Source organism: Tachysurus fulvidraco, chromosome 8, assembly GCF_022655615.1.
Source record: "Tachysurus fulvidraco isolate hzauxx_2018 chromosome 8, HZAU_PFXX_2.0, whole genome shotgun sequence".
Classification (NCBI taxonomy): domain Eukaryota; kingdom Metazoa; phylum Chordata; class Actinopteri; order Siluriformes; family Bagridae; genus Tachysurus; species Tachysurus fulvidraco.
Genome location: NC_062525.1, coordinates 14,178,014 through 14,202,691, shown reverse-complemented (window position 1 = coordinate 14,202,691; position 24,678 = coordinate 14,178,014). Strand labels below are relative to the sequence as shown.

The window sequence follows — 24,678 nt, the reverse complement described above, 5'->3', positions numbered from 1 at the left end:
TTTACTCATAATGACTGACCTATAAGAAAAAAATCTGTGACTTTATCACAACTGTTGACTGCATATTAACGTTTGAATTGAAAGTACATATTGTGATGTACATGCTCTGATATTGATTTCACATTACTTTCATATTCAGTAGTATGTAAGTATTAAGTGTATGTAAGTCAAATAAGACTTGGAATCCATGGAAGGTATTGATATACTATGCACATAGGCAGATATACCATATTATCTGCAAAGGTAACCTGTAATATACAGGTAATATATTTTTTTACAAAATGACGCATTGCATACAAGCTTTTTTGCGAGGTTGCTGTCACTTTCCAGGGCTTTCCATAGTTTTTCCAGAGCTCTCTTAAAAGCATCAAAATCAGAATCAGCACTTAGCCCATAAAGCATGGAAGAGTATCCTTGCACAACATCATGGAAACAGGCCACTCGATCGACATCCATAGCATTTTCTCCAGCAGAGATTGTCGCAAGATCAACAAACACTTTAAGCTGACTGATATCTGTGAATAGCAAATAGTTTTTAGTAGTTAAAAAATGGTACTAATTAGTACCAATAATTGAGCGAAATCTGATAACTGAGTTCTGATGAAAAGGGTGCATTTGTTAAACATTTGCTAATCTTTGTTATGTTAAAGTTGAAATCTATTTTACAACTATAAAAAGGAAAGCTAAATGCATATGCTTTTAGTGAAGAAAATGGAATACTTAAGTTTCATATTTTAAAAGATTCAATTTAATTTTTTTAAATATATAAACTTGAGTTATTCAATGTCCAAAACACACTGGAAAAAAGAGGAAATACATTGCCATAACTTAATTACCATGCTACCATGCTTTACAGTGTAAACAGTATAAATCAGGATTCATACAATATATTCCATTCTGACCATATAAATATAACAAAAATGACAGTCTGTTAGTACTGCCTAATACGATATATCATAATGCACTACAGCCTATTATAGTTACAGCTTAAACTCCAGGTTAAGAACTTACCTGGCAAGGCCACTTTGACCCAATTAGCAAAGTTTCTGCTATGGTAGAGCTCCTGAAGGCACAGTCTGCGACCCTCTGTTATGTCTGCCAATATATTTTTGGCATTTATTAAATTGTCATCAATCTGATTTAAGCTTGTCTCCAGAAAGTCAGTTTTACTCTGAAAAACAGACACCTTAATTCCATCTTACTTCTGTATTGTTTACACATAAATTCATTATATACATATGGTTTAGTATAAAGATTCTTTAATCAGAATTTATTTACACATTAATAATAGATTTAATTTGGTAACTCACAATATCAAGCAGTTTGTTTAGTATTTTGAAGTCTCCCTCAGGGCATAGGGTTTCCTTGATGTCCATGATTACTTGAGCTGATTCTGCTGCTAAGTCTAGGTCATGGTATTGTTGAATTTGATGGATTCTTTCTTTAATCCATCGCTTATTATCTTTAGGATTTATTTTGCACATTATTTCCAGATCTTTTCGAAGGTCATCATATTTGCCCTTATAGACCTCAAAGATGCTATCGACCATTTTGAAAGTTATAGAAGCATTCTTCAAACTGGTGTAGATCCTTTGGTACTGACTGTCACAAGGCTGAAATATTTTTGCATGGATGAACTCTAGGGTGCATGGCTCCATATCTCTTTTTGGCTCTGTTTCATCACTATCATCATCATCATCATCATCTTGCTCAGTGTGTGAGAGTGTTTTGGCTTGGTTTTCCCAGCACATGGAAAATATGTAGCTGTCTTTCAAATCATGTAGTCGCTTTGCCATCTTTCTTGTGATATCGCACAGATTGAAATATGTGACCAGTCCAGTCACATCTGAAGAATTTTCATCAAGCTGATGAGCTTCCATGAATTCATCCAGGCACATTTCCTCCACATTAACTGTGTGCTTCACTTTGAGCTCTGCAATTTCGACTGTGAATTAATGAAGAATAGAATTGTTGAATTTGTTGAAAATAGAAATCTCACAGAAATTAACCACATGCTTTCAAGCTATTATTATTATTATTATTATTATTATTGTTGTTGTTGTTGTTGCTATTGTTGTTGTTATTTTTAAATCAGCATGTGTATATAATCAAACCACTGTGCAAGACAGGAAAGTTGTACATAGCACAATGGAGTTTCAAATATGAAACAAGTGAATTACACATTTTTAAACAACAGTACTGTTAAATGCTGAATTTTGATTGGTCAGATGGTGTTGATTAGTTTTCTATAGCATCATTTGTATAGTTACTTTCAGTAGTAACTATAGAATAGTTGTATAGCTACAGTAAATAGCTGAACTTATTCAAGGTCTTGCCTGACAGACACTCTATGTAATTCTAATTTTTTATGGTTTCATGGCAGTATGACTTACAGGGTTGTCGAAGGCACAAGTGTAAATGATAAGAGAAACTAATATGGTTCATGGATGAGACTGTCACCTTGGTCAATTTCTACCTCTCTAATTAATCATGGAGTACAGTAAATGATTTTTGGCTGGTGACAGGTATTGAACTTTAACTGAATTTATTTCTATACCAGAACTATAATTTGTCCTCTTGCCTCTGCATAAAAATCTGCTTTGTTCTGCTTGATTATTTCCACGCTTTCCCTATGCTTTGGAGTTATATTTAATATAATTTATCAGATAAAATACCTTTGATGTGGTTTTGGAGTTTGGAGCACACATGCAGTAAACATGCAATGAATTCTTTTTCCTGGTAGATGTTCTCAACTTCTTCTTGCCTTTTTCTAAGCAGATTTTTCACAGCCCTATTGTCTTTGCACCGACCATCATCACACAAAGCATCTGCAGGTAAGTGTAAATAAAGATTTCAATACAATAAAGACCATGACTATCTAACATTATAGCGAAGGTAATATTCATATACTGTACTGTATAAAGCTGAATAATTATTGTCTGTCAGGTTTAGGTGATTACCAATCTGTAGAAGCTCAATGAATGCATCCCCTTTTGTCAGGATTTGATTCAGGATCTTTAGAGTAATATTTCCTTGGATAAATTGTTGTGCAACACAGCAGAATGCAGAGCCTGCTATAGCCATTAGCTCCCTAGCTTTGTCTGAGAGTTGATCAATGAGATTCCCCTTTGCACCTGAGGAAACACGTTGTTTAAAATGCTGTGCAAATCACCAACCAATAAGAGTTTAACTAACAAAGTAGTAGCATGTATCATTGTAAATTCACACCTTGTAGTTGAAAGATTTTGCTTGCCGTAGGCCAAGTCAAGAGATGTTGTATTACCAGCTCTTCTCCATCTTGATACTTTCCATCTTCAGTCTTTGGCCAAGATTTTAGTACAATTTCAGATATCAGTTTTCCAAACTTACTTAAATCATGGCTTTTGAGTTTTTCCAGCAAATGCGTCTCAGATCCACTCTGAATTGTGAAAACAAAAATGACATGAAGCTCAAATTTTTGTGTAGAAAAATGTTTTTCTTTACCTTTCAAAGAAATGGATAGGATCTGTACCTGACACACGGAAGTGACAGCCTCTAACGCACAGTTTTCAAAAGAAGCAGTTAATAATGGAAACTTGGCATTCAAATCCTCCACTTTGTTGCAGTAGATTACAATCTGATGAATTGGCCTTTCCTAACGACAAAAAAACAGTATGTCATAGCGATTCAAGTTTTCTGCACATATTTTGCATGAATTAAATTAAACACCACAAAAACAGATTGCAAGTATGTACCTGTTTCAGTTTTCCTTCAAACTGATTTAAGAATGTTTTACTCCATTCTGAGCAAAACTCCTTGTTAGCAAAAGGCAGCGAAATCAGCTTACTCCATACCTGTTTATCAGTAAGTCAGATCAAAACTATATTCTTGATTTGTCAACATTTAAAAATGTGTATGGTATGAAAAGACTACCTACCTCAAGTTCACAGGGCACAGTGAAACTTATGTAGTCGTGTGAGTTGTTCAGTAAATTATTAGAAAAGGCGTTTCTGAGCCATTCTCTTACATTTCTTTCTGCCTGCTCAAACAACTCTTTGCTCTTCCCTCTCTGGGCCTCAGCTGATTCCTTTAAGACAACAATTTGTAGTTGATTAAAGAAACAGAAGCTGAGAACTAAAGAAATCCAAAAGATTATAATAATAAATGCTCAATACCCACACTACCCAATGCAAAAAGCAGATAGAAGCTGTACTAACAAGTTATTACACCATCAATGTCAATAAATGCCACAAGTAGATATAAAGCCACATGTGTAATGAACATTTTAAAAATTTTGCTGGCAGCAAGAACACTTGCTTTTAGCTTTTCAACTGACGTAATTTGTACTTGTTTTGTGCGATATTGATCTTTCATTGATCAATATTTTCCATTTTGCAATATTGTGATAAATGATGTGAATACAAAACCAGCAGCCCAAAAAAAGAAAAAAAAATAGCAATTTCGAGTTAAAGGAAAGTAGGTGATGCATTCTAATATTACTATCTGTGACATCGGGACCTGTGGCAATTGTTAATAGTCGACTGCGTGATGTGGGTTAATTGACAAAGACAAAACAGCAAATTTTATATAATCCTTTTCCAAAATAGTGATAATGTGCACATGGCCAACCCTTTCTCTGATGATACTTGCATTAAAGAGAGAACCAAAAAGAAAAAAATGCAAAACACCATATTTATTCACCTGCATATTATTACCATTAGCATTGTTTTTAAACTGTTTCTGCACTTAATTTTAGCCCGGGTTCACAATCTTCATCCATTTTCTCTGAGACTAATGTTAAATATATATTTGATTAATATATATACAGTACACATATCATATTTAACATTAGTCTCAGAGAAAATGGATGAAGATTGTGAACCTGGGCTAAAATTAAGTGCCGAAAGAGTTTAAAAACAATGCTTGGTTAGTCTTTCCTGTTTGCATTGTATATAAAGCAGATGATCACCCAGAAATAATGAGAAGGCTGAAAAAGTTAGATTCTACAAGATCTAATCCTTTCATTCTGGAATATTGTTCTTCTGTGTAAATGTGCCTCACTTTCTAAACAATCCTTTACTAGTTTGTATACTGATATATTGTGTACCAGTCTGTGGCTGTAACCTAGACCTTGACACCAAATTACCCTTTGGATACTTTTGTTATGTCCCTGTCCCATTTATATAACAAATCATCTGCCTTTTAATTCATGAGAAAAATAGTTTTTAGGTGTACTTTTGAGTGATAACTGGTACTAGTGTTCCCTTTCCTGCTAAGGACCCTCCATGCTTAGAGACTTTGAGGTACAAAGTGCATTAAAGTGCATTATTTCTGTGCTCTGTAATGTACATATTTATGGGTTTTTTCACTTAACAGTGACGATTCAGATAGTGCTACTGAATGGATGCCATTTATATAAGTTTTACTTCCACAGACAAAGACAAAAAAATGCAAGCTAGCAAATTTATAAAAATAAAATTTCCCTGCACCTCACACACATTCACAGTTTCAAACTGCTACAAAATAATGCAATACCCATAATGCAGTTCACCAAGACAGTAATTTTTTTCCACTAGTGTACTTCTACTGATTTGCAAAGTTCTGACACAAAATGTGAAGTATTGGAATGTCCAGTAATATAAATGGCAACACACATCCCATGATATAGTTCAAGTCTAATATTTAAAAAATACTTTTATATATTTAATACGTTTAGAATTATATTTTATATTTTTGGTAACAACATGATTACCTTTTCAGTGCAATATTGTTTCAAATCCATGATCAGACTGAAAAGTTTCAAGCATTCCAGAGGGACTTCAGACTGACATGAATGTTTGTAATTTTGGCATATTTTAGCCAGAAGACTTGAACACTTCATCAGACAAAGTTCACCATAGTCTTTGTCTTTAAACCTGATAAACAGAAATGAGATTACTCATTGTCTAATTATTATTTCTTATAAGTAACATATGGGAATATACTGTATAAGAGTACAATACATAAGAGTAACACTGAAAGGCATTTGGAGAGCAGGACTTTGATGCATGCAAGTAATCCTTTACTCAAATGTTTGTAAATAAGTTTATTGTTTATATGTTAGTGCATAAGTGTTATATAAAAATCAGTAAGGTTGTCTATTCCACTTCATTATTTTTTAAATAAAAATTATATACCTGAATTGCTGGTTTCTGATTTCATTGGGGAGATTTGAAAACAACCACTTCAGATCCTGTAAAATACATGTAAGCATCAAATTTACTCATTATAAGACAAACTGAACAAAGTCTGATGTTTACTTTACCTCTTTGCCATGTTGCAACTCTTTATTGTCCAATCTGTAGTTTAGCATGAAGAAAACATCCATGATATCCACAGGAATCAAGGCTGTATATTCCAGCAAATTATTCAAACCCAACACACACATCCAGGAACGGACAAGTAACTGATCTATGACAAGCAAATGTTTATGGTTCTCCATAACCTTCAAAAGTGCCCTGTAAATGAGAGGAAACAGGGACTTTATAGAGCGGTTATTTTAGAATTATTGGAAAGGAACATATGTATGATATATATAATGAGAGATATATGATTAAACACTATTTAAAAACACTTTAATGAAGGTATTATTTGTCAAGTAAAACAATGAGTTACCTTGAGTGTTGTGAGTCTGTCACATAAACATTTTTGAAACTTTTAAGTCCTGCCCAAACGTCAAATTCTTGTCCAGTATTACACATGTTTCGCTCAAATGGTTTGCTGTCTCTCTCCAAAAAATGCAGAAAAGGAAGAACAAGAATCCAGTTGGTAGTTTTTCTGCTAAGTGCAATCCGACAAAACATTCTGATTGCATCCGCAACACTGTTGAAAAAAATAATTGCAAACATAACCATCTTTGTCTTTTAAATAATTAAGTAAATAATTAAATAATTTTGTAATAATTAAATATAGAACAACAAGTATACATAATGCGTGCGAGGAGAATATGACATGCATATTGTATAATATTAAAACATTTACACACCCCCCAGTTACAATTATTTTTTGTAACGGAAAGATAAATCATGTCAGTTTTTTTCCACCTATAATATCACAGTGAAAATTCAAGGGAAAAAAATGGTTGTCCACGGAAGAGGGAAGGATTTGACTGTGCATATGCGATTGCCTAGCAAGATTTTTTTTTTAAATGAATGAAAATTAAATTGTCAAATTTTTATATTCTGCATTCTGTTGTTTTCTTTGTATATACTTTTTAATTGCTCATACATGCAATGATCAATTAATCAATTAATAATGGCCTCAGCACAATGAACAGAATCAAACAGATACAGGTCAAGAGCTACAGTTAATGTTCACATCAAACATCAGTATGCAAAAACATCTGCAATGATTTTGACCACGATATGTTTGTTGGTGCCAGACAAGCTGGTATTTAAGGATCTTCTGGGAGCTTCATTTAATAAGATAACAGTCTCTAAGGTTTACAATGAATTAAATAATCAGTGAGTATTGGCAGAGGAATGGTCCGAGAGAGGTCTGAGGAGAAGATGGTGCCAGACTTGTTTCAGTTGTCATGAAGGCAACAGTAACTCAAATATCCAAACCAAACCTTGAGATAGAAACAGCACAAGACCACATCAGGTTCCTGTCAGACAAGAACATTATTCCAAGGCTATAGTTCTACATATGGCTCAGTAAATCTGGACAGTTAAAGATTGAAACAAAACAACAAGTAATGCTTTTCTAATCTTTAACTATTCAGTCAGTTTTAAGCCACCTTTGCTGAATCTTTCATTTACTTCTCTTGGTGGATATGAGTGGACCCTGAAGTGGTCCTCTCATATTTAAGCCTATCTGCCTCAATTTCTAGCACCATTAAACTATAGAGTGTTGTGTGTGAAAAATCCAGGAGATCAGCAGTTTCTAAAATCTGCAAACCAACCCATTCATCGTCAACATACCTGCCACAGTCACTGCAAAGTCACTGAAATACCATTAACTAAAATTTAACTACAGCTCTTGACCTATATATTGCTGCCACATGTTTGATGATAAAATAATTGTACAACTTGGCAAACGTACAGGTTTTCTTATTGAAATGGCCAGTGCATGTATATACCACATTGAAAAATAGTAATATATAGCACATTAATTAGAGAAACTATTTATTGAGACCAATGTCATACCTTTCCTCTTGAAGAGGCTGTAAAACCACATTCCAGTAAGTATGGAATTCTTTCTCTGACAGCTTGGGAAGACAAAGCAAATAGCCCATTTCATAAGCGGTTTTTTGATCTATGTGTAGATTATATTTTAGATAAACCAGCAGCAAGATGACAGCTGCTCTTTGCTGATCTTGAATATTGCTTTTCGCTCTCATAGAAGCAATCTTGTTCTTCATGAAATCTGTGAGATGATCTTTCAACTAAAAAAGGACAATTCACTGAGATTATTATAAACAATTAATTTATTGTTAAAATGTAATTATTTAAGATTTTATGTGTTATATTTAGTTTTTTTCCATAGTATGCTATACCTGTTTTTCACCATACTGTAAAGATTCCCATGGTTTTGGTTGTTCTTCATATACATATGGATGTGAATAAGTTGTGAAGAACTGCCGTAGCTGGACAAAGAAGTTTTGCACATTTATCTTACTCCATTCGCCAAGGATGTCACTGATTGTATCCAACATGATCCCTGCTGCTATATATCTTCCTCTCAATAAATCAGGCTTTGTGTTTGTAATCCAGTGTTTTATCTTATCAACATAACCGTGTGGAGTCTTGATATATATTATGTCATCATACTGGTGCCATTCCCCTGCAACACAAAAATAATAGAGTATAGGTATATTACTTTTATACTGCTCCCTCTAAAAGTAAGGCAAGGCAAATGGCATCTTCTAATGGCAAGGCAAATTCTTTTATTTTTTAAAAACCCAAGAGCTACTACTTGTGAGCTACAGGCCTCTGTAAGCACATAAATGCTTGTATACATTACAGCACAATAATAAATAGACCGAACAAGTAAAGGTGACTGGGAAATTTCCCACATAACATCAGAGTTAACATTCCTGCAAGATGCAAAGGTGCTTTTTATTAATATAAAATTATAATTACCTTGTTGTGTAAGAAGGTTTTCTCTTATTAACAGACAGCGATTAACAATGCCTCTTGAATTTTCTTTGTAGATATATTCATATTCACATTCACATTCATGTTTTTTTCCTTGCTTGTGAATAACATATTTATAGGGAATTAACTTCCCAACATAAGTTCTACTGGTTTCCAGTTTTGCATGAACAAGAAAACCATCATTTCCTAGGTCTCTGTAGAAAATGGAGGAAAGGTGAGGGAATATAGTGTAATAAATAATAAGATTTTGCTAGATGTTGACATTACATTAATTTTGTTATTTTGCTATACATTCGTGGTAGTGCTAATTCATTCTGCCATGCTAGTCTGCTCCAGACAGAAGTGTAATGTAAATTAATTCTTAATGGGCTATAGTAAAATTAGCCAATTGTAGGACATTGCATTAATTAATAAATTAGGAAATGAATAAAATAAATTATACATTTGTGGTAATCACATTTAAAATTATAAATCAATTGGTCAAAAAATTAGATAGATAGATAGATAGATAGATAGATAGATAGATAGATAGATAGATAGATAGATAGATAGATAGATAGATAGATAGATAGATAGATAGATAGCTTACCTTGTGACTTCCATTTTCAAAATATCCTGTTGCCAATCTCCTAATAAACCTCCTGATCTTACAGTAACAAAGTCTACTGATGGGTCTAAGTTAAATTCTTTGGATAAGATGGCATGAAAGAAAATGGTGATGTCTTTGGGATCCTGTTGTTGGTGTGATGTGCTAACAAAAAAATTCAAGAAGTAAATAAATAATAAATAAACCTGTTCTTTAATGGTTAATAAGGAAGTAAGAGTCTTGGCAATGAAGCTAAACATACTGGTTCTGGTGGTCATTTTTCTTCTTTGCTGACATTTCTTGAAATCCCACTTCATTATTTTGGTCTGAAAAGACACTTTTCTCCTGTGGCAAAGCATTCTTAAAGCCTTGTTTAAGGGTGTCTGTGTCCCTTATCTTCTGAAGGTCATTTGTCTCTTTTATGTGAGATTTAGCATCTTTATGTTTAGTTTGTTGTTTGTTGCCAGTATTGTCTGCTTTGGGTTTTGCAGCAGTTCCATCCTATGTGTTCATGCAACAAAAATAGACCTAAGCAAGTGACATTACTGATGATGTTTTTTTCTTTTTTTCTTTTTTTTAAGAATAACACTTACCTCTTTTTTATATGGTCCAAATAATTTTCTGTCCAATGTTTTTGGTTGTTTTTCACCCTGTCCAGTGGTACATTGCAAAATATGTGTTTCCTCTTTTTTGCTTTCAGTAGTATTGCTGTTTGATGGCTGCAGAGGAACTGAAGATTGCTGGTTCAGATTTTGAGATTTTGCTTTTACAAGATCCCCATGAAAATTTGTGTCAGGATCTTCAGTGTAACAATCACATGAAGGAGGCATTAATCCAGCTGTGGAAGACTGTGAATTAATCACTTTTGTTGTTTCATTCACACTAGGTGGTGACTTGTTCTTGTTTTGGTCCTTTATCTCTGGTTGAGTTGCAGATCCTGACAGAGCACAGTGTACAGGCTGCAGCTCATTATCTGATCTGGAAGGTGAAAAATCATCTGTAGGACACTCTGTCTTTAGATTCAGTGTATCAGACATAGAAGCGATATTGTTCACTTCCATCTCAGCATGTACTTCAGTGAGTTGGCACTTAGAGTCTGGTCTTAGATTGATCTGACCGGATGCTTCAGATGAAGAGGACTTTATGCGAGGTGGTGCTGGACATGGCTGGATCGAGCAATTACTCTCTTCTTTTCTTGTATTCCCTGGCAAATCCTGGGAACTTAACAAATCTGAAAAAGGAGTTTGATGACACTGGAAAAACATTCTATCCTGGACAGATTGTGATATCTGTGTGTTTTGGCAAGCTGTATCAATCGACAGCTTAACAGTTTCTTCAATTGCTTTTTCAGAAGACAAACTGGCGCCATCTTGTGGAACATGTTCTTTGCCAGTAGAGATTCCATTTTGCGGACTCTCAAAGGCAGAACAATTTTCACTTTGATTCGTGTCAGGCAGTGATAAGGTGAGACCTGGATTTGAAATTCCCTGCAGAAAACAGAGAGCATCATAATCCTTCACTTTTTTTTTTTTTTTTTACATTTTTCCCGATAATTAAAATCCAAGACAAAAACAATTGTTATTGATGCATTTGACTCTAATTACAAACTAATTACATTTTTAGATCTCTTTATTTACATTTACCTTTAAAGCATTTGACAGACTTACAAAAGTGCTTAAGACTCTATCACTGAATGCATGATACACATACATAAGTGGTAGTTGAAGTGTTTCATGACATATTTGTGTCACCAACTTTAAAACTCATAAGCAGTCCAACTTTCAGCTTTTATGAAAATATTTTGAATGGTAATAACTATTAGTATGTTATGGCATAGAAACACTTTATCTATACCCTAAATTAATTTGAAACTGAATCAATTAACGTGGCTTAAATGGTACAATATAAAAGAACAAACTAAAATGTACATAGTATCATTCAAAACTGTTTACCTTTTCTCTAACTATCGTGCTGTGCTCTGAGGACGAATTGGCATCAGTGCCTGGATGTGATTGGTTTCGTTTTCCCTCTCTTTCTTGATGAACAAGTTGTTCTGGGGGATTTCCTACTGCAAACGTACAAAGTTTATGTATGCAGGAATACGGTACAGAATAATAGGCCCCGTTCACACTGTAGGTAAACGTGGCCCAAATCCGATTTTTTTGGGGTCAAGTGACCAGGTCAGACTTCTTCAGGAGTAGTGTGAACACTCAAATCTGGCCCATCGACATTCGTCCCAATTAAAAACGTGACTGGTAACGTTTGTGTTAAGAGTGTTATATAAAGTGGTTATACAATACTTCATAACCTCGCTAACTTTTTAGCGCAACGGCGTGCTGCGTGTGACGTCATTGTTCGTTTGCGCATGCGGATCAGTTCGAAACAGCAAACAGTTCACACTGGTATCTGATATAGGCCACATTTTAAAAGGTAATGTGAACAGCCATACAAAAAAAATCAGATCTGAGCAAAATATCCGAATTGAGCATTAAGACTTGCAGTGTGAACGTGGCCTTACTTATAAACGCTCTAATTTTAATCCAGTCTTCTGTTATTTTATTCACTAGCATATAAACATATTCAGCATCCAAGTAACACATTTCAGCGTATAAGTATCACATTACACATATCACATAAAACAGGTGTGTTAAACAAAAGTATCGCATAAAACAGGTGTGTTAAAAGCAGATGTCATAAATGAAGAGGCAGTATTAAGCTTTATACTAGAAAACATTCACAAATTGAGTCTCTGACATATATATAATATTAGTTATTTTTGGTCCACTTTAACATATTACATGGTGTTTACGAGGTATTATAAGCAAGGCCTATATATTCGTTCTGTTTGTTAAAGCCTTTTACGAATTCATGAAGATGAAGTGCATTAGTTCCTGACGTCTAACACGACAGAAGCAATCGATTTAAAACTATATAAAAATCCCTCACCTGTAGTGTTGGCTGGCTGGGTGTTGAGTCTGTGTCCGCATTCGGGGCAGAAGCGGAAAGACTCGTCTAAAGCGTATCCACATTGCGAGCACTGCATCTCCAAACCAAATCAATCAGAAATTTAACCAGAAAAGCGACCACGATTACCATCAAACAGGATAAACAAAAAGAAAACCTAAGCGCACTGAGTGAACTGCCATATTTTCGCAAAAGGATTTATTGTTCTGTCCTCCTGTCAAGCGTCTTGTGATCCACAGGCAAATAAACTCTGAGAGTAAGGCTTGGCAAAATTCTCACAACACTAAATAGTACGCCAAGATAGCTTAGCGGTGAAATGGACTATATATCAGTCATACTGTTTAGTATGGTAGTAGGCTAGTTTAAGTCCTAGTCTGAGTTTCGATTTCCACAGATGTGAAAGCTTGCGTTTGTTTTATTTTATTGGGTGTAGACCTTTGCATCCGCAGTGGAGTTTTTACACAGCGAGTGTAAGATAAGTGGCAAAGATGAGATGAGATGAGATGAGATATAACTTTATTCATCCCAGAGTGGAGAAATTTCTTTCTTACATCAGCAAAGAAAAAATTTGCAAATATAAAGTAGAAACATAGTACAAATATATACAGTACAGTGTATAAATACAAAAGAAAAGAAGCAAACAATACGGTTGTAACACTTTCAAGGAAATTACACTAGGTAATATTGCACAGTTTAAAAATAGTGTTATCGCACAGTTGTTATTGCACAATTATTTGTATTGCACAGTTTAAAAAACAGATTTGTGTTTGACAATTTATGAAAAATTTTACATTTACATTTTAAACTACTGTATGGAACAATTTGTATAAATTGAAGATTTCCCTTAAGTGGAACTAAAGGGTACAAACCTGTTTCATCATATGACCCATTTGCACACACGAAGCTCTATACTGTCAAGGCTTGCAAGGAAAACACTGACTTCAGACCCAGTGAGCACTTTTAGAGTGAACTGGAACACGGATTGTGCACCAGACCTCCTCGCCTGACATCAATGATTGACTTCACTAATGCTCTTTTTGGCTGCATGCACTCAAATCTCAGCAGCCATGTTTCACAATGTAGTGGAAAGCTTTTGATTCCTGAACAAGACATTAAAATATACGTGAAGTGTATTCATCATTCAGATAACAAAAAAACTGTTAAGACAGTATCTACAGACTGTAAGATTATTGGTTAGGTTAGGTCAACTTTATTATCCCCGAGGGGCAATTTGTTTCACAGCCAGCAGAATCCATACAATCCCAAACAGAGGAGGGAAAAAACGGTCTGGATTTACTTTGACAATGTGTTAGTCTGGTGTACTTTATTGATATACAATAAATATGGGGAAAACCCTATGGGGGAAATACTTTGACGTCTGCGCAATGCGTCTGCAAAAGCGCAGGCGCTGCGTGTGACGTAAGCGCGGGGCGGCCAATAACAGTAGAGAAGTACGCAGTAAATTTGCGCAGTTGAATGGAGAAGGGTGCAGCCATTATTTTTTGGTGCTTCACTTTTCACTCCACGTTGTAGACTAAAACAGGAGAAAAATCTTCTTAGCTCATGCTAAACTCTGTCTATATTTCTAAAGCACTTCTTAGGGAAAGTAAGTAAACGCAGGAAGCCTGAGGATAGTGGGTGTCTGTTTATGCGTAGTTTTTAACACCCACCATAACACGGAACCCTTATTATTAACACGCACTTTTTGAGAACCAGTGCAGTGATGGACGTGTCGCTGAAAATCGAGTCATCTGAAAGTGTTATGTCTCCACCCTGCGATGAACGTCCAGCTGCAACTGAGTCGACTGCGAGCACTTCTTCTGTAATTCCGGCTCATCATGTCGAGCAGCTTAAGGAGCCGACTCCTGTGTTACGTTGTGAGTGGGACTGGTTACACTTTGTCCAGTAGTCACGAAAACAATGTTGCATTTCAGATTATACAGAAATCATTGGTTTAAACTGTTGTCATTATTAGCTGCCATATCGACCCTGTTGCCTTTCTAATACTATGAAGCAAAATAAATCTGTGTCTCTGTCTTTGTGTTCGTGTATTACAGACCCTATCAGTATAAACAGTGCTGTATCTGTATTTAGTGACCAGAAAGTACCCCATGGTGAGTCTTTTCATTCAAGGTATAACACATATATACGATATTAACACATTCTGCATGCATTAAATGAGAAAAAAAAACCGTGAATATGTAAATAAACCATAACAAAGTGTATTAGTTTGTTACATAAGCTTAGTGCAATATGAACTCTGCACTGTGCTCTCTTTTATTGTTATAGTTAAATTTCTAATGCACTGTTCACATGTGTAATATGCGATTAAATATTTAAAATAATTTTATCGGATCACTTATGTTTATAATCTTGTATTTTTTTTTTTACCATTTTAGAATTTATTTATCTATCTATCTATCTATCTATCTATCTATCTATCTATCTATCTATCTATCTATCTATCTATCTCTGGAAATATCAAGATGAGCATATTCCTACAATACTTACAGGAGTAACCTGATAAAAACACCATGTTGTTTTTAAATGGTACTTTGGTGATATGACCTCATAGAACAATTACCTCAAGTGTGGTCATTAAACACATTAAAGTGAGGCAACTGTTTAGGGGTAAAGTTTGCTTTCAGAGAAACTGACTCATGAGAGCACTTAGTTTCTTTGACCACATAGATACCTTGTGATGACCTGGCATTAATTTATAATGTACACACGTATTTGTGTTAATCTCATATGCACTCATACTCGGTTGGGAAAAAAATATGTCATTGAATTCATAATATTGACAAATATATACTTTTCACAGTTAACAGGGAGGAACCAAGAAAGGGTACTGCAGCACGGGGCTACCCTGAAGCTGTGTCTACTTCATCCGAGTTTACCCACCATGCTATTGTGCACCTTATTGAAGCGATGCATCGTTGCTGGGACATGTATGGATCCCATGAACGCTCTCGACTTTTCCAAAATGTCCAGAGTGAGCTGGAGAACCTTGGACACTCTCTGCCAGTAGAAAAAATTAGAAGAAAATGGAACAACCTCATTGTCACCTACAAGAGAGTAAAAGAGCGCAGCAGGCTGGGCAGAGGCCAGGCCAAGACCTCATGGGAATACTTTGAGGTATGTTGAATTAGCTGAGACAATTAATTAAATTGTTACTGCTAATTATACAATATTTTAAAAATACATTTCAATTGTTTTTACATTACATTACATTGCACTGTTAAGACCACTGGTCTACAGAAATACATGCTATCAGTATACCTCACTCTGATGTACCTTCTGTGTTATACTTGTTTATTTGCCCCTTATGTAATAGTTACAGTATTTGCATTGAGCTAGTCTCTGCTTCTCTACCTCACTAGTTTGCACTATGTATAATAATGTATATATACATATTTATTATATATTACTTATTTTTATTTATATATATTTGTATTTGCATTTCGGGGGCACGGTGGCTTAGTGGGTAGCACGTTCGCCTCACACCTCCAGGGTCGGGGTTCGATTCCCGCCTCCGCCTCGTGTGTGCGGAGTTTGCATGTTCTCCCCGTGCCTCGGGTGTTTCCTCCGGGTACTCCGGTTTCCTCCCCCGGTCCAAAGACATGCATGGTAGGTTGATTGGCATCTCTGGAAAAATTGTCCGTAGTGTGTGAGTGAATGAGAGTGTGTGTGCCCTGCGATGGGTTGGCACTCCGTCCAGGGTGTATCCTGCCTTGATGCCCGATGACGCCTGAGATAGGCACAGGCTCCCCGTGACCCGAGGTAGTTCGGATAAAGCGGTAGAAAATGAATGAATGTATTTGCATTTCTGGTTCGAAACTAACTGCATTCAACAGTAAAGTTGAATCTTATCTTTCATGTTTATTTTTTTTTTTGTGTTCACATAACAGATGATGGACAAAGTGTTAGGAAAAACAAAGATCAATCAGAATGACCCTTCTTCAGCCACTCTTGTTGGTTATGCAACCACAACTAAAACAGCTGTAAGATCTGAAGAGCATCAGCCGCACAGTGTGTCAGTTGCTGCAGTGGCCACCCCGTGTTTACTTCCTAGTGGACTCTTCGCCAACCCTTCCCCAATTCCTACGTTGGTGACATCCCCATTGTTGTGTAACACATCCCTAAAACCAAACCCAAGCCCTGCATGCAGTACTGACACTGCCATGCCCACTGTTTCCCCCAAACCTGCTTCCAAGTTTACAAGGCAACCACTGAAACGGAGGTTTCGTCATCATCAGCTCGGCTCAGTGGCCTCTCGCTATGCTCAGCAGCAGGGGTATGCAGGTGAGCGTACTGCCCTTCTTCGCAATTTCATCAGCAGTCATGAAGAACGTGCACACCTGGATGAGCAGCGGCAACGCAAAAAGGACGCCCGCGAGCGGCGCCAGGAGAGAACACTGGGCAGCATGGCTGAAGCGATGGGAAGGATGGCAACAGCCCTGGAGTTAATTTCATCCAAGCAAGACACCATTATTGCCCTGCTCCAAAGACTGTCTGATAAGCATTAAGGAACAAATCAAAAGAGGATTTTTAAAAATGTATATTATTCCATAATCTGCAAATGGACCAATGTATATATACAGTATTATTTTTGTGTTCAATATTGGTTATTCATTACAAGTAAATATAAAATTATTGCTGTAGGAAAGCTGTAACATTTTTCCCTTCCTTTGTTAACCATACTGGCACTCCGTCCAAGGTGTATCCTGCCTTGATGCCCGATGACGCCTGAGATAGGCACAGGCTCCCCGTGACCCGAGAAGTTCGGATAAGCGGTAGAAAATGAGTGAGAGAGTGAGAGTGTTAACCATACTACATTTTAATGCAAAACTGTCACCAATTCTCCATCTCAAAGATTTCTGATATTTTATACAAGATGTATGTGATTACAATTAGTTTCAGAAGTATACATTCTGCATATGATGTTTTTGTTAAACTTACCTTGTTTAATTTGATCTAAATAAGTAAGGTTGAACTGGAACTCTTAAATGTAAGCAGAGCAAATAAAAACAAGTGTTTTTTTAACACACATGTCATTATTTCACAGGAGTTTAAGAATATATATTTGTCCTTAATATCCATTCACTGAAAAAACGAATCATATTCCTTGGAACTTAAGTAACTTAAGTGAAGGGAAAGTGAAGAAATGACTGGTTATCATGACTTTCATTAACATGCAACACTTTGCTATGCAACTCCATATGGTCTCTTTGTTGATTCTGATCTTAAAGGTAGGGTCTCCGATTTTTGAAAGTTAATATCGACATTTGAAATCACCAAAACAAACACACTCCTAACCCAAATGGGTCCCACCCTGTATTTATAGCTCCGCCCACACATAGATGAGCTGAAGCGAATAACAATACGATTGTAGATAAACAAACAAGCAAAAATGACACACAAGCATAATCATGCAAAGGACGACATATCTTAGTTCTGTGAAACAAAGCAAAACCAACGTTGCTCACCTATCGAAAAGGAAAAGGCCTCGGCGTCTTGAGTAAAGTTGAATTTCCCGAGTCTGTTACTACACAAAACGCGATTGTAGCTGCCTTTCTACATTACTACGATAGAAAAGATGTGTTATTTGTGTAGAAACAGCGTTTAGCTCAAGAGTTATTGACTCGGGAAACGTGAATATGTGGCCACCTTCCTGCTCCTTCAGTTCTCTCCAGCGCTGATCCTATATTAACACGGGTCCTACTTCTTGCCTTATCGTAAGCCTTTCTTTGCTTTCTTTCTTTGTTTTTATCCTCTATGTCAATGCTAAAACCGCGTTCTGCTAGTGTCACACATGCGCACTGAACACTCCCCCCCCCCGCATATTGACAAGACCCGCCCCTTTCTGCTCATTGGCTACACGTTTCTTTTGATTTTTGTTTTGATTTTTATTTATTATCGGTCCGACTCAGTTTTCTGAAGCATTTCTCAAAAATCGGAGACCCTTCCTTTAGTCGATTAGATACACCCAGTATGAATTATCTAAGTAGATTTCTGTGGCGATTCACTATTTAAAATAATTGTTTTACTTTGGAACAGCTTATGTGGGTTAAAATGTTTATTAAAGTTGATGTGGTGCCGCGTAATATCTAAATCGGTTCTGTTACACGTCCGATGGAAGAGAATTAAAAATGTATGTATGTTTCATCATAGTTTATGAACTAATTTAAGGCAGCTATTTAGAGTGACCGCGTGGCCTAATGGATAAGGCGTCTGACTTCGGATCAGAAGATTGAGGGTTCGAGTCCCTTCGTGGTCGCTTTTTTTCCTTAACTTTAAATAAAGTTAAACTAAAATCTACGGAATGGTTAAGTATTTCAAAGAATATGACGTGTATACAGTAAAAAAAACTTAAAATGCTTGTGTGAAATATCAACCTCTAGATGTAGCGCTCCGATATGCATGACATTTACACGTCATCTCTGTGAAATATATATGAAATATATATATAAAATAAAATCCAAGAAAAGTCTATCTAATATAATGGTGCAATGGAACCGTACTCGACTCCAAGCCCATATGCATGCTGATCGAAACCGAGCTCTGTTAACTTTTTTTTTTTTTTTTCACCTTTTATTTATTTTTTTTAACCCCAAACAAGAAACTTGTTGTATAAACGTCTTTAACCAACTAATTTATATCACGGGATAGTATGTAAAAAAAATATATAATGCAATATGGTAGTTACATATTTATCATTATTTTGTTCATTACTTTAATTAAATATTCAAATGTAAACAGAAAGGGTTAATTAACCATAATTAATTTGGAATTAAGAATGCAAAAAATTACAAAACAAAAAAATGTATGTTTATTTTCTATAAACATAACAGTTATACAGAACTTAATACATATTGTTAGATAGATATCAGCACTTTGGGGTTTAAATAACAGGAGGTAACAGGAGATGATTCTGAGATGATCAGTTACAGGCAGACATAGGCTATAAAAAGGGTATAATATTTACAACTTAAAAATAAACAAAAATATATACATTTTAAATATCCACTTAGTCAAAGTTAACCTGTCTTGCTTGCTTTGTTGAAGAATGGATCTTTTTCTGTTTGAGCCTTTCTAAATTTCTTTTCTCTAACCTGTGGAAAAAAATAGAGGGAATAAGTAAATGCATATGCTGATATACATTGGCTTTCATAAATATTACTCCCATGTTTTGTGGTGTTACAATCTGAGAATATATCATTCATTTACACATTTATATACTGTGAAGGTTGCTGTGAAACTCCTAGATTTATTCTGGTGTAACCAACTGGCATCAGAAGTCATATTATTAGTTATATGTGGCATTTGCCTGTATGCAGTTAAGTGTAGAACAGCATCATGAACACCAAAAAGCTATCAAAGCTAACCTGGGACTGTTATACTGAAAAATCATCAGAGTTTGGATATAAAAAAAAGATCTAATTACAGATTAGAGAATAACAACCTTTTATAATGTCCAGGAGAACTAAATTAAATCTGTTATTTAAAAATGTAAAGAATATAACACAACAACAGCTCTGTCGAAAGGAGGCTGCTGAACAATGTTCAACACAATGCGTACTACATTCAAGAAAATTATTCCAACATATGAACATGTGTGGCATTTATTAGCCTCTGTGAGATTCACCTTTTAGCCCTCAGGGTAAGGTCCTCTGCTGATGGCTCAGGTGGTCGCTGACTGGCTTCACTAATGATCTCAGAGATTTTCTGTACACAGTGATCCAGGTTCTTCTGTTGGCTTCTGCTAACCTCTGAAGTTACTATTAACTCACCAGCTTTATTGAGCCGAGTTTTATTCTGTGAATGCAAGTAGAGATAGGGCAAAGTGAAACGGATTCACAATTTTCTGTTCTATAAATCACCATACTGATATCTAGGATGTACAGACACAAGCAATGTTTAAGGGGCAGATTCTTGCTCCATTAAATATTTATTAATATACAAGCAAAAAAAAAAAAGCAGACATGCTTATAATCAGCTACAGATTTTGTAAATGACCACCCCTGCACAAAGCAGTTAAATTTTTTGTGTCAAATTACTATTGGATCACACTGTACCAATGTATGAATTAGACATTTCACTACTTCTGTGCAAACAACACAATTGACTCTTTACCTGTAAGAGGATCTCCTTCCTTACATCCTCTGGAATCCATTCTGCTGTCTGAACATGAAACCGAACCTCTGCTTTGGTATTGACTGTGTTGTGATGACAAAGCAGTAGACAGATAAAAATTCATTTTTGGCTTGCTCAAAATCTTTAATCAATGGAAATATAATTCTGTGCATGGTAATCGACTAAATACCCATGATACAACCTTTGTTAACGTGTTGACCTCCTGGACCGCTGCTCCGACTGTAAGATACTTTAAGTTTATCTGTCATAAAACAAGGTGGTTAAAACACATAGTCGCTATTATTAATCACGTTATAAATAGCACATACGTACCAACTCGGATGTCAACAGGGGGACCCTGTTGAATAGATAAAACTAATGAGTTTATTTTATTTTACCAAATTAAAGAATAATTAGCATTTAAATTATTTCTTTACCTGTAAATTGTCCCAGTGCTTGGCCAGGAGCTTTTGTCCACCGCCTAAATGGCGAATTAAAAATATATGGCAGTTTAATCTAAATAACGTTTGTCCTGACAGTTCAGCTCTGTTTGCGAACTGTAGATATCGAGAGAAACATAAACACGCTACGGGAGCTGCCATATTGAGTTAAAGGAGGGTACGTTCTACTTCCGGGTAATGTACTGTGTAAATTTTGATAAATGAAAGTGTTCTAGTGAAATCGTCAATCTGGACCCAAGTGAGTGCATAGTATGTCGAGCTACGGTTATGGCAGCTGGGTATGGCTACACTTTCTGGATAAGGGGTGTGTCTAAGGAAGGAAGAGGTTTAATACAAAGGTCGCTAGTGCCTCTGATTAATTATATACATTGAGGGCGTAAGGGCAATGCAGCCCTCAATGCATTGAACAATTGGCTATTTTAATAACAACTAAATAAAGATTTTGCTTGAAAAAAGTAATATAAGTAAGGTCCCACCGAGATTTGAACTCGGATCGCTGGATTCAGAGTCCAGAGTGCTAACCATTACACCATGGAACCAGACGACGAACACACTTATTTTAGCGCTTATATGGGTGTGATAGTGCTAAGGCGTTGACGTGCATATGACGAATTCAGTATCAAGTCTACAAGAATGTTTTCATAATAGAAAAGTAGTAAAACCTAGGATAATCGACGCAACACCGGGCAAACACAAGATGTGTACACAAATACATCCCATCGCATTAATTCTGCAAGTACACAATAATAGACAGTGATGATGAAAAACAATGATTAGATAGAAAAGTTAGCAGTGGATGGTTTTGGTCCATCAACCTCTGGGTTATGGACCCAGCATGCTTCCGCTGGATTTGATCATATATCTGTTTAGGACTTAAGATTTTATTGTCATATTCATATTATTTGTACAATTGCAACAATTCGGGCGGTTGTAGATTTTATGAATTTATAAACAAACATCCTCAATGGGACTCGAACACCTTCTTCTCTGAAGTCAAACGCTATTTGCTTATGTTACAGTCGTATGCAAAAGTTTAGGAAACCCTGAAATTTCCATTATTTTCATTTATAAATATGTGGGTGTTTGGATCAGCAATTTCATTTTGATCTATAAAATAACTGAAGGACACAGTAATATTTCAGTAGTGAAATGAGGTTTATTGGATTAACAGAAAATGCACAATATGCATCAAAACTAAATTAGACAGGTGCATAAATTTGAGCACAACAGAAAAATCACGTCAATATTTAGTAGAGCCTCCTTTAGCATAAATAACAGCCTCTAGATGCTTCCTATAGCCTGTAATGAGTGTCTGGATTCTGGATGAATGAATTTTGGACCACTCCTAATTACAAAACATCTCCAGTTCAGTTAAGTTTGATGGTTGCCGAGCATGGACAACCCTCTTCAAATCACCCCACAGATGTGCAATGATATTCAGGACTGGTGACTGGGATACACTAATGACTGCACTTCAATTGACCCAACTGTTAACCTCCTGAAGTTTGCAGATGATACTACGCTCATCTGTCTCATCCAAGATGGTGATGAATCTGCATACCGAGAGGAGGTAAAGCGGCTGGTGCTATGGTGCTGTGAGAACAGTCTGGAGCTAAACACCCTCAAAAATGTGGAGATGATAGTGGACTTTAGGCAAGATCCCTCAACGCCCTGCCCTGTCATCTGTGGAGGCCTTCATCTTCTGGGCACTACCATTTCCCAAGACCTGAAATGGGAGTGCAACATAAACTCTAGGCCCAGAAGAGGATGTACTTTCGTACTTTCTACGTCAATTAAAGAAGTATGGTCTGCCACAGGAGCTGTTGATGCTATTCTACACTGCAGTCATAGAATCTGTCCTGTGCACATCCATCACCATCTGGTTTGGTGCAGCAACAAAACAGGACAGAAACAGACTGCAAAGCACGGTTAGAACAGCAGAAAAAATAATTGGCGTCCCCCCTGCCCACTCTCTATGCATAACGCCCCTTGTTATGACCAAATAACTCAACCTTTGTTTCATCACTTCACAGCACCTTATTCCAAAATGAAGCTGGCTTGTTCAAATGTGCGTTTTGCAGAAAAGGCTTTCACATCACTATCCCGTACAGCTTCACTTTGTGCAAAGTGCGCTGAATTGTTGAACGATGCACAGTGACACCATCTGCAGTAAGTTGATGTTGTAGGTCTTTGGAGGTGGTCTGTGGGATGTTTTTGACCATTCTCACCATGCTTCGCCATTGCCTCTACAATATTTTATGTGGTCTGTCACTTCTGTGACATGTCCCACCAGAGACAGTAACACACTGGATCACTGCTACACTACAATAAAGGATGCATATCACTCTGTCCCACGGGCAGCTCTGGGACTCTCCGATCACTGCTTAGTTCATCTGATACCGACCTACAGGCAGAAACTAAAAACAGCTAAGTGTGGAAAGGTCTGAAAGCCATCACCAACTACACGACACCATCCCCCAGCAGGGGGGATCAACTGGCCCCAATCTTTACATGGATATTCAACACGTCACTGAAGCTGTGTGAAGTACCCTCTTACTTCAAAAGCTCCACCATCATCCTCGTCCCAAAGAAACCCAAAATTACCGGAATTAATGACTAGAGACCTGTGGCTCTAACATCTGTGGTCATGAAATCATTTGAAAGACTTGTTCTGGCTTATCTGAAGGACATTACTGGACCCTTACTGGACCCTCTGCAGTTTGCCTACAGAGCAAACAGGTCTGTGAATGATGCGGTCAACATGGGACTGCATTATGTTCTGCAGCATCTGGACAGACCAGGGACTTTTGTGAGGATCCTGTTTGTGGACTTCAGCTCTGCTTTCAACACCAAACACGTGGTTCTCCATCAGGGAACCTAGGAGCAGTAAGGTACAGTACAACCTCCCAATCACAGGGTACAGGGTAGACAGGTACACAGGGTACAGGGTACAAACACAGCAGTGATTCAGGCTTGCTGTTCACCTGAAGACAACTATAAATATTATTTATAAATATAAATATAAATTATTTATAAATATTATGTATTATTTATTATTTTCTTATTATTATACTCAGACACTCGGGATGTGGACTCAGTATGAAAACAATGATTAGATAGAAAAATTAGCAGAGGATGGTTTCGATCCATCGACCTCTGGGTTATGGGCCCAGCACGCTTCCGCTGCGCCACTCTGCTAGACAAGAAGACATGCATAGCAGACACATAAACGTCTTAAGCTTTTATTTTTAGGCATCATATTCTTTGTAAAATTGCTGCTGCAGTTCCGTGCACGTTTTCAGAAGAAAAGTCCACTACTGGACTAAAACCCTCGCCCTTTGTCTCCAAAGTCAGACGCCTTATCCATTAGGGCAACTTGAAAGCTAAGCAACATGGAGGGTAATACCATCCTTGA

The 24,678-nt window shown here is 36.4% G+C and overlaps 3 protein-coding genes and 2 non-coding genes across 8 annotated transcripts in view; 2 read left to right on the top strand and 3 right to left on the bottom strand.

Annotated features, from left to right (window-relative positions):
* The window catches only part of LOC113662687 (E3 ubiquitin-protein ligase rnf213-alpha-like), a 33,745-nt gene extending 20,801 nt beyond the window's left edge, over window positions 1-12,944 (bottom strand). For 3 of the 4 annotated variants that reach the window (XM_047817027.1, XM_047817030.1, XM_047817029.1), the window contains exons 1-21: window positions 12,649-12,944; window positions 11,655-11,770; window positions 10,296-11,189; window positions 9,965-10,203; window positions 9,706-9,867; window positions 9,102-9,310; window positions 8,516-8,802; window positions 8,166-8,404; window positions 6,634-6,840; window positions 6,284-6,476; window positions 6,156-6,211; window positions 5,732-5,894; window positions 3,917-4,066; window positions 3,735-3,833; window positions 3,512-3,634; window positions 3,229-3,418; window positions 2,961-3,134; window positions 2,676-2,828; window positions 1,311-1,945; window positions 1,012-1,171; window positions 298-515 (exon numbers count right to left, since the gene is read on the bottom strand). In XM_047817027.1, coding sequence (XP_047672983.1) covers window positions 298-515; window positions 1,012-1,171; window positions 1,311-1,945; window positions 2,676-2,828; window positions 2,961-3,134; window positions 3,229-3,418; window positions 3,512-3,634; window positions 3,735-3,833; window positions 3,917-4,066; window positions 5,732-5,894; window positions 6,156-6,211; window positions 6,284-6,476; window positions 6,634-6,840; window positions 8,166-8,404; window positions 8,516-8,802; window positions 9,102-9,310; window positions 9,706-9,867; window positions 9,965-10,203; window positions 10,296-11,189; window positions 11,655-11,770; window positions 12,649-12,745 — 4,764 coding nt within the window. In that variant the 5' untranslated portion in view covers window positions 12,746-12,944. The remainder of the gene's footprint in view (window positions 1-297; window positions 516-1,011; window positions 1,172-1,310; window positions 1,946-2,675; window positions 2,829-2,960; window positions 3,135-3,228; window positions 3,419-3,511; window positions 3,635-3,734; window positions 3,834-3,916; window positions 4,067-5,731; window positions 5,895-6,155; window positions 6,212-6,283; window positions 6,477-6,633; window positions 6,841-8,165; window positions 8,405-8,515; window positions 8,803-9,101; window positions 9,311-9,705; window positions 9,868-9,964; window positions 10,204-10,295; window positions 11,190-11,654; window positions 11,771-12,648) is intronic. The other variant, XM_047817028.1, reaches the window with a different exon arrangement.
* Window positions 12,945-14,126: 1,182 nt separating this feature from the next.
* Window positions 14,127-17,710, top strand: si:ch1073-357b18.4 (uncharacterized protein LOC797129 homolog). The gene is made up of 4 exons (XM_027177466.2): window positions 14,127-14,543; window positions 14,724-14,780; window positions 15,491-15,804; window positions 16,578-17,710. The coding sequence occupies exons 1-4, from the start codon at window positions 14,390-14,392 to the stop codon at window positions 17,193-17,195; spliced, it is 1,143 nt and encodes a 380-aa protein (XP_027033267.1). The 5' UTR covers window positions 14,127-14,389; the 3' UTR covers window positions 17,196-17,710.
* A 1,163-nt stretch (window positions 17,711-18,873) lies between these two features.
* On the top strand, window positions 18,874-18,946 carry trnar-ucg. The gene has a single exon. It is a non-coding gene; the product is annotated as a tRNA-Arg (tRNA).
* A 529-nt stretch (window positions 18,947-19,475) lies between these two features.
* Window positions 19,476-21,562, bottom strand: mrpl58 (mitochondrial ribosomal protein L58). The gene is made up of 6 exons (XM_027177473.2): window positions 21,240-21,562; window positions 21,136-21,160; window positions 21,005-21,064; window positions 20,803-20,885; window positions 20,315-20,484; window positions 19,476-19,781 (listed from the first exon to the last, which is right to left on the bottom strand). The coding sequence occupies exons 1-6, from the start codon at window positions 21,402-21,404 to the stop codon at window positions 19,697-19,699; spliced, it is 588 nt and encodes a 195-aa protein (XP_027033274.2). The 5' UTR covers window positions 21,405-21,562; the 3' UTR covers window positions 19,476-19,696.
* A 168-nt stretch (window positions 21,563-21,730) lies between these two features.
* Window positions 21,731-21,802, bottom strand: trnaq-cug. The gene has a single exon. It is a non-coding gene; the product is annotated as a tRNA-Gln (tRNA).
* Window positions 21,803-24,678: the final 2,876 nt, after the last annotated feature.

Excerpts from the sequence above, each read along its gene's own strand:
- si:ch1073-357b18.4 (XM_027177466.2), top strand. The coding sequence starts at position 14,390 with ATGGACGTGTCGCTGAAAATCGAGTCATCTGAAAGTGTTATGTCTCCA. Across the intron at positions 14,544-14,723 it reads GCCGACTCCTGTGTTACGTT|ACCCTATCAGTATAAACAGT; the intron begins GTGAGTGGGACT and ends CGTGTATTACAG. Across the intron at positions 14,781-15,490 it reads TGACCAGAAAGTACCCCATG|TTAACAGGGAGGAACCAAGA; the intron begins GTGAGTCTTTTC and ends TACTTTTCACAG.
- mrpl58 (XM_027177473.2), bottom strand. The coding sequence starts at position 21,404 with ATGGCAGCTCCCGTAGCGTGTTTATGTTTCTCTCGATATCTACAGTTC. Across the intron at positions 21,161-21,239 it reads AGCACTGGGACAATTTACAG|GGTCCCCCTGTTGACATCCG; the intron begins GTAAAGAAATAA and ends TCTATTCAACAG. Across the intron at positions 20,886-21,004 it reads AGGTCAACACGTTAACAAAG|TCAATACCAAAGCAGAGGTT; the intron begins GTTGTATCATGG and ends ATCACAACACAG.